General features: G+C 51.5%; 1 protein-coding gene across 1 annotated transcript; it reads left to right on the top strand.

Annotated features, from left to right (window-relative positions):
- Nucleotides 1–2,529: 2,529 nt before the first annotated feature.
- Nucleotides 2,530–8,171, top strand: Angptl4 (angiopoietin like 4). Its single transcript, XM_050131263.1, has 7 exons — nucleotides 2,530–3,029; nucleotides 3,224–3,334; nucleotides 3,438–3,555; nucleotides 5,235–5,348; nucleotides 5,952–6,047; nucleotides 6,135–6,416; nucleotides 7,509–8,171. Exons 1-7 carry the CDS (start codon nucleotides 2,697–2,699, stop codon nucleotides 7,688–7,690), a joined length of 1,236 nt encoding a protein of 411 aa, XP_049987220.1. The 5' UTR covers nucleotides 2,530–2,696; the 3' UTR covers nucleotides 7,691–8,171.
- The last annotated feature ends 772 nt before the right edge of the window (nucleotides 8,172–8,943 follow it).

The raw sequence follows: 8,943 nt of genomic DNA, 5'->3' as shown, positions 1-8,943 counted from the left end.
TGAGGTTCCTGGAGGCAGGATCGCCATTTCGGACTGAGGTAGAGTTAAGAGCCAGTCTCTGGCTGTTTTGTTTTTCTGACCTTCAAGTTAAACTCTGTCTCTGGGTTTTTATTAATTGTGCTACACTTTTCTCTCCTTCCAACATGTTGGTTCCAGGGACTGAACTCAGGTCATCTTTAGACTTAGTCATCTTGACCCACTGAGCCACGTATTTTGGCACAGGTTCTCCTCTCATAGCCCAGGCCGACCTTGACATCCTGACCCTCTTGTTACCATCTTCTGAGTGCTGACAGACGTGCACAACACGCAGCGTGGTGATTTTTCTCTTTATAGGCTTGCTTGGAAAAGCTATGTCCTGCACCCAGAGGATGCCTGGGGTGGACAGATGGTTGATGTGTGAATTCATTCCTTGTTGAGGGTTTCCTGCCTGCTCTTCCTGTCTGCCCGTCACTGCTGCGGCAATCAGTCACCCTGGCAAATGGCCCAGCTGGTCAAGAGTACAAGCAGTGGCCTGTACGTCAGCCTTGGGGCATGCAGTTTCAGATTCCAGAGGTTTGCCGCTGGCTCACAGACAGCCCTGCTGACTCAACTTGGGGTTTTTTTTAGTCAGTCTGCCCTAAGGGTCTTCTCGGCAGGCAGGTTTTCTGTGCCCTCCTCTTCCTAGCAGGGAAGGAGACACCCATGCGAACTTTTTGAATGAAAACTTAGCCACGTGCATAAACAGGGAAAGGTTTCAGCCTCACCCAGGTCCTCCTTTGTCCCAACCTTGTCCCCCTCGGCCCTGCTCAGTGCTAGGGTTTGTCCAGAAACTAAGGAACTCAGTGCAGGGTGCAGGGTCTATGCTGTGTGGAAAGAGTGAATGAATGTGGAAGCAATCCTTGCTTGATGTCCCCTAGGTTGTTTTTTTTTTTAATATTTATTTATTTATTGGTTTTCTGAGACAGGATTTCTCTATGTGTCTCTGGCTGTCCTGGAACTCACTTTGTAGGCCAGTCTGGCCTTGAACTCACATAGCTCCGCCTGCCTCTGCCTCCCTGAGTGGTAGGATTAAAGGCATTGGCCACCACTGCCCAGCTGGTTTTTAAATTTTTTATTTGTATGTGTGTGTGAGTGCCCAACGAGGTCAGAGTAGTCATGTCTCCTGGAGCTAGAGTTACAGGTGGCCATGAGCTGTTGGACTTGGGTCTTATTGCTAAGTCAGTTATTGAGCTCCTCTACTGGTTTTAAAGATTTACTTTATGTATATGAGTGCTATATCTGCATGTCTGTCTTTATGCCAGAATATGGCATCAGATCCCACAAGAGATGGTTGTGAGCCACCATTACGGTGCTGGGTATTGAACTCAGGACCTCTGAAAGAGCAGCCAGTGTTCTTAACCACTGAGCCATCTCTCCAGCCTCTATTTTGTTGCTTTGTGACAAAGTTCCCCTGGCTCTCCTGGAACTTCACTATGTAGCTTCAAACTCATAAGAGCTCCCACCAACTGCTTCTGCCTCTGTGGTGCTGGGATTAAAAGGATGTACCACTGTGAATTGTTTTTGTTTTGTTTTGTTTTGTTTGAAACAAGGTCTTGCTGTTTCAGCCTTTGACTGATCTGGAATTTACTAAGGAGGCACGATTTTCCCGAGTTTGTCTCCTTAGGGCATATTATTGACGGTTTTGTTGTTACTGTTGTTTGGAGACCTGGTGGCGAGTAGCCCAGACTGATTCAAACTTGCCCCGTAGTTGCACACCCTTATGCTACTTGCCCCAAAGCTGGGAAGACTGGCCTGGGCTCAGGCACGGTTCCTGCTTTAATGCAGGTAAAGTCCGGGACACCCCGGTGGAGGACAGGCCTAGAATTCTAATCTGTACTAAGTAGGTAGAAGTCCCAGCAATAACAGTAGTGACAATCGGGACAGGAAGAGACGACTAATTGAACAAGGGTGTTAGTGACCCTCAAAAAGACCTCTGCAATGACGATCCCTTGAGCCGGAAGGAGCGTGGGAGACCAGTGGAAGAGAGGTGGGGGCAAGGGTTCTAACCTGATCTGGAGATTGCAGATCTCAGGAAGCCTCCCAGTAACTACCCCCGCTCCTTGCCATCTGAACTCGGCCGACCAGGGAGAAACCCTTCTGCCACGTAACTCTGCCCTACTCCGCTTCTGACTTGGGAAGAGGTCAATCAAGAAGACATCCACGTCCTGATTGACTTGTACACCCTTTTCTCCATTGAACCGGGCGGGGAGCGGGATGCGGGGCTACGGTTGAGAACTTCCGGGCTTAAGAGTGGACCATGCAGTGCAGGGACAATCACGTCGTGCATGGGGCGAGGGGAGGTCAAGCAGGCAACCCCAAGGATTCTTCACCCCGATACACACACGCACGCGCGCGCACGCACATGCACGTACACGCACAAGTACCTCGTAACTACCCGGCCTGTGGCACCTAGCACCCCGACACTTGGCCGCTTGCCCCGCCCTCGGCACTCCCAGGGCCCCGCCTCCAAGGATCTCCCTCCCACTCCCACACTGCTTTATAAAATGGGGCGTTGGGTGCAACCGGGAAAAGCTGATCGACTGGGAGCTCCAGGCCCTCTTCTGCAACGCAGCAAGTCTAAGCCTCAGCCGACTCGCCCAGAATTCCAGCTACTGGGTCTCGAACCCCTGCGTTCAGAAGTCCTAGCATCGCCGCACCCAAGGTCACCCCCGGGAATCATGCGCTGTGCTCCAACCGCAAGCGCAGCACTGGTGCTGTGCGCAGCTACCGCGGGGCTGTTGAGCGTGCAGGGTCGCCCTGCACAGCCAGAACCGCCGCGCTTCGCGTCCTGGGATGAGATGAACTTGCTGGCTCACGGGCTGCTGCAACTCGGCCACGGACTGCGCGAACACGTGGAGCGCACCCGTGGGCAGCTAGGCGCACTGGAACGCCGCATGGCAGTGTGCGGTAACGCTTGTCAGGGACCCCAGGGGAAAGACGCACCTTCTAAAGACCCTGAGGGCAGAGTCCCTGACAGCGAGGCAGCTCCTGAGACTCTGCAGAGTTTGCAGGTAGGTACACTCACTAGGGGGCTGGCTCCTTCTTGACTCCTTTAGGATCCCCATTCAGATGTGCATTCGTGTGCACAGGAACCGGGCGGGGAGGGACCTCAAAGAATCAACGTGAGAAAGGATAGAAGGAGGGGGTGAACATGGGGAGGTTGCAAACACAAAGCCAGGTCTTTACCAGTCTTGCATGTCTCCAGACACAGCTCAAGGCTCAGAACAGCAAGATCCAGCAGCTGTTCCAGAAGGTGGCCCAGCAGCAGAAACACCTAGCAAAGCAGAATCTGAGAATACAAAATCTTCAGAGTCAGGTACTCACCCCAGGGCTTGGCCCAAGTAGGAAAGAGGGAAAACAAAATGGGGGACCAGCCGTGGTGGAATGTGGCTAACCGTCCTTTTCCTGTCCTGTCTCAGATTGACCTCCTGGACCCCACACACCTAGACAATGTGGTGGCCAAGACTTCAAGAGGAAAGAGGCTTCCCAAGATGGCCCAGCTCATCGGCCTGACTCCCAATGCCACCAGCTTGCACAGTGAGTGTCTCTGGTCTTTGGTGTCACAAGAAAGAGGTTGAATTTGAATGCCTGTGGGCTCACTGGTCAAGGGCTCTTAGATGTACCACCCTCCCGACTTCCGATCCTGCTTGGCCAGGTCACCTCACCCTTCTTCCCTAACAAGACTCCCCAAAAGCTTATTAGCCACTATCCAGAACAAGTGGACCAGGACAGATGATAAGGAGCTGAAGTTTCAGGGGAGCTGGGAGATAGCTCAGGGGTTTCACCCTGAGGGGCGTGTGTGTGTGTGTGTGTGTGTGTGTGTGTGTGTGTGTGTGTGTGTGAGAGAGAGAGAGAGAGGGGGGGGGAGGGAGGGAGGGAGGGAGGGAGAGAGAGAGAGAGAGAGAGAGAGAGAGAGAGAGAGAGAGAGAGAGAGAGAAAGTTCCTAGTTCCAACACTGAGTTCACAGCCATTCTCTCGCCCTGCTTGACATCAGTGGCTGTCCACAGCCAACTAGGTGAAAGTTTGGATATCCCCCTTCACACCCTAGGGCTAGTTGCTGACTTCCCCGGGGGATAGCAATAGACTTGTTCCTTTCCCTGGCTTTTACCCAGGCATGGACCTGGACTTGGTGAGGGTCACGGGGGGAGCTTTCCCATGTCAACAGACACAAGTTCTGGTCGGGTGATGTAGGGGAAGAGAAGGGCAGAAGGGTGGTTTTGTGGGTTTGGGACTGCTAGACAGCCTAGCCAAGTAGGGGAAAGTTCAGAGCTGGAGAGACAAACAGCTGGTCCTAATAGAGACCACATGGGTGGCTTGGCAGTGTGCCTGTCCCGATTGGATGAGAGGAAAGTAGGGGAAAGGGAGCTGCCCAAGGGATTGGAAAGTGTCTTTCCCACCTCTCTGGGCCTGCCCCCACTCCTGGCAGTGTGGACAGAGCTGACTGGCAGAAAGTTCCTGCATGCCCCTCCCCCAGTGACCTTTCTCCTACTTTCCCTGGTTGGGCTGGGGGCGGATCTTCCTGAGTTTCGAGGCCTTGTCAAGGCCAAGTTCTTTTTTTCCTCCTCACCTCTTTTCCTTCTCTCTTCATTCCTGTCCCATTTCTTCTGGTAGTGGAGACAGCCATGTTCCACCCTACCCCCATCCCAGCCTCAGTCTCCCCCTGTTCCATCTAGGCACTGTCAGCATCTCCTACTAACTAAACCAGAGGACCCCTTTGCCCAGTGAGCTCTGATCTTGCATTGCCCCAGATCCAACCCCATGATTGTCTTATTGAAACTCTGGCTGTGGACCAGGCTGTAGGTGGATTCAGGTTCTTACTGTGGACAAAGCTTCTCCTTGTCCCTGGCCTTGGGAAACCTCCACTCAAGGGGAGGAGTAGGGACACACCACCAGATGACTTCTCCCCAGTGGAAAGACCTCTGTGTTCACTTTGGGGAGTCTAAGTGGGGTTGAAAGGAAGAATGGAAAGGCATCCTTTTAGAGTTCGAGCCCAGAGAAAGGAATAGGAAAGGGAATCCCTTGCATCAGGACCATGTGCCAAACACGGATGGCAGGAGTGTGTGATACGAGGAAGAAGGCTTTATGAGCAGAGAGGGTGCACAGGCAGTGTGGGAAGGGGGAGGAATGGCAAAGGGGCTGGTTCTCATGCCACCTGGGTCTCCTGAAACATCTGACGGCTTCTCCCCTGCTTCAGTCTTCCCTTGGTCTACTTTCAGGACCTCCCCGGGACTGCCAGGAACTCTTCCAAGAAGGGGAGCGGCACAGTGGACTTTTCCAGATCCAGCCTCAGGGATCCCCGCCGTTTTTGGTCAACTGTGAGATGACTTCAGGTAGGACATGCTGGCCCCCCAAGGAGCCTACTTGCCATGTACAGCCTTGGAGTCACAACATCCAGCCACATGTGACTCAGTGATAAAACACTCGCCGTGTGGCTGTATTTATAACTCCAATACTTGAGAGGTTGAGGCAGGAGGATTGTTGAAAGTTCTAGAACAGCCTGTCTCATTTAAATAAACACGGGCTGGTAGCTCAATTGGCAAAGTGCTTCCCTAGAATGCCTGAAGCCCTGGATTCCATCTCCAGCCCTGCATAAGCTGTGTGAGGTAGTATAAGCCTACTCAGGAGTCCGGATTTTGGGGTCACCCGTGGTTATATAGTGAGTTCAAGGACAACTTGAGCTATAGGAAAGGTCCAAGCTCATTCTTGACTGCAGAAGCATGGTCTAGGCCAGTCTCAGGTAGATTTCAAAAATTAACAAAATACATCAGCAGCTGGTACCTGCAAGTTCTTGGGGCGGAAGCCTATTCTGATCCCACCCTCTGAGAGAGAAGTGATGAGTTGTGTTGGAACACGGCTTCAGGCTTTGGGAAATAGGTAGGACTGTCAGCTGCCCTGTGCAAAGGGACTTTTGGCGACTTTGTCTTCTTGGGCAGATGGAGGCTGGACAGTGATTCAGAGACGCCTAAACGGCTCTGTGGACTTCAATCAGCCCTGGGAAGCCTACAAAGATGGCTTCGGAGATCCCCAAGGTCAGTGGTTCTCGGGAAGCCAGAGTCAGGGAAGGAGGGAGGGGCAAAGGAGCATCCCGCCTGATAGGATGACTTCTTCTGATGCAGGCGAGTTCTGGTTGGGCCTGGAGAAGATGCACAGCATCACAGGGGACCGAGGCAGCCAGATGGCTGTGCAGCTCCAGGACTGGGATGGCAATGCCAAATTGCTCCAGTTTCCCATCCACTTGGGGGGCGAGGACACAGCCTACAGCCTGCAGCTCACAGAGCCCACAGCCAGTGAGCTGGGTGCCACCAATGTCTCCCCCAATGGCCTTTCCTTGCCCTTCTCTACCTGGGACCAAGATCACGACCTGCGAGGGGACCTCAACTGTGCCAAGAGCCTCTCTGGTAAGCAGATTTTAATGTAGTCCGCATTCAGGACCAAAGGGCATCAGCCCTGGGGCCCTTTTCTGCTTGCCTGCTGTGTGCCCTTGGTCCAGTCACTGAATTAATCTCTTCTGTTTTCAGTTTTCCATCTTTAAAGTAGTCATACTCACGGTACCCACTCTTTAGGGTTATTGTGAAAGTTCAGTGAGAACATTTGCAGGGTCTTGTGCATGTTAGCCAAGCATTCTGCCACTGAGCTGCAACCTAGTTTCTGGTGATTGTGTTCTAGTTGTCCGACACAGGGTCTCATATAGCTCTGGCTGGCCTTGAACTTGTTATATAGCCAAACATGACCTTAAAAGGTCAGTCTCTACCTCCCAAGTGCTTGGATAGCAGGCATGTGCCAGCAGGCTCCTTCCCATGGTGCTGGAGATCAATCTCATGATTTCATGCACACTGGGCAAACACTATAACAGCTGAGTTACAACAACAGCCTTCCTTGTGTTTCATCTGTAAAGACAGGTTAGCCTCAAACTTCTGATCACCCTGTATCAGCCTCCTGAGCGTGGTGGTTACAATGTTGGACCAGCAAGCCCTGCTCCATAGTGTAGCCGAGTTGGTAGAGAGCATTTCTACCATGAGCGAAGGCCTACGTTTCATCCCCGACACCATATAAACCAAGCACAGTAGCGCACAATGGTAACTGTAGCACTCAGAGTAGAGGCAGGAGGAGCAGAAGTTTAAGGTTATTCTTGGCTACCTAGAGAGTTTGAGGCCAGCCTGACTAAGAGACCCTGTCTCAAAAAACAAAAAGCCAGGGCTTGTGCATTGGCTCAGTCAGTAAAGGTGTTTGCTTCCAAGCCTGATGACTTAAGTTTGACCTCCAAGACCTACATGGTGGAAGGAGAGAACTGACTCCCACAAGTTGTCCTCTGACCCTCACACCACGGTGGCATGTGCACACCCACACACATATGCACATGCACACAGAATAAATGAATGTAATAAATTCTAAAGGTCTAAAATCCAAAGTTCGTCTTCTTGCCAGCTGTGTCCTCTCGCAGTATGGAAGCGCAAGACTCTGACCTCATCTTCTGTGCTCTAACCCTATAGGTGGCTGGTGGTTTGGCACCTGCAGCCACTCCAATCTCAATGGACAGTACTTCCACTCCATCCCACGGCAACGGCAGCAGCGCAAAAAGGGGATCTTCTGGAAAACGTGGAAGGGCCGCTACTACCCACTTCAGGCTACCACCCTGCTGATTCAGCCCTTGGAGGCCACAGCAGCTTCCTAGCCTCCTCATTGGAGCCTGGTCCCATACCTAAGAGGACAGTGACTTTGCTTGTGGCCCTAAGATATGGCCACTCTCTGTTGGGGACAGGAGCTCCAAGTGGGGCTACCTGGAATCAGAGAAGAGGCCCATGACTGGAGAGACTGGAGGACCCCTTTTCCGTGTTGGGGGTCTGCATGTATTGTTGTCTGAAACAGAGCAACAAGAAACAAATGGCCCAGACCCAGGGAGCATGGGCTCAAGGGGCATTGAGACTCACTTCTTGCCTGCCAGAGAAGTCGGGGATGCAGAGGGACCACGCGGGTCCAACTAGCTGGGCCCTTAAGTGGCAGACTCAGTCATATTGACTGTCCGGGAGACAGGGTTCCCAGGAGCCCTGGATTTGATACTCATGGTGCTGCTGTGGGTGCTGTGGATGAATGGGTGCCAACTGTGGCTTCTGGGCACAGCTCACAGCATTCTTGGAATAAAAACAACCTCAGAACACTTTGTTCTCTGTTGTTTCATTTGTTTTTTTTTAAAAGCAAATAGTTTCAAAGTTGGCGTAAACATGTTCCTTGGGTGGAGACTGTATTCCCAGATCTCTTAAGTGCAGGCCTGTTGTTGCTTCTTCCACCTCTAGCAAGTAATCTCAGCCTCCCTCTTTTAGTGCTGCATGATGTGGGTCTCTTTTGTTCTTATTTCAAAATCTCCAAACAGGGCCAGGGAGATGATCGATGACCAGGAACACTTGTTCTTGCAGAGGACCTGGGTTTGGTTCTTAGCACCCACATGGCAGGTAACAACCGTCATTAACTCTAGTTCTAGGGATTCAGTGCCTCTTCTGACCTCCACAGGCTTCTGCACATATGTGATACACAGGCACACACACGCACACACAAACCTTAAAACATTAGAGCTGGGGAGATGGTTTAGAGGGTTAAGACACTTGCTGCCTAAGCCTGATGACCGAGTTGAAACCCCCAAACTTAAAGGTGGAAGGACAGAATGAACTCCACAAAGTTGTCCTTTGACCACCACATGAAAGGCATGGCACATGGCCTGGCACAGACGTCATACTCACAATAATAATGCAGTTTTTTATATTTTTAAAAATTAAAAATCCTAAAAAAATTAAAAATCATAAAACTTACACAATTTAATGATTAGGAAATCAGGTAATGGAGAAAATTAAAACCCCTTCCTGATAGCACCAGAAGGGGTGCACACATGTCCTCAGAACTTGGGAAGTGGAGACAGGAGAATTGCCAAGTTCT

The sequence above is a fragment of the Alexandromys fortis genome, unplaced genomic scaffold (assembly GCF_014885135.2).
Source record: "Alexandromys fortis isolate MF-2015 unplaced genomic scaffold, M_Fortis_MF-2015_v1.1 scaffold_364, whole genome shotgun sequence".
Taxonomy (NCBI): domain Eukaryota; kingdom Metazoa; phylum Chordata; class Mammalia; order Rodentia; family Cricetidae; genus Alexandromys; species Alexandromys fortis.
This window is presented reverse-complemented; position numbering and strand designations above follow the sequence as displayed.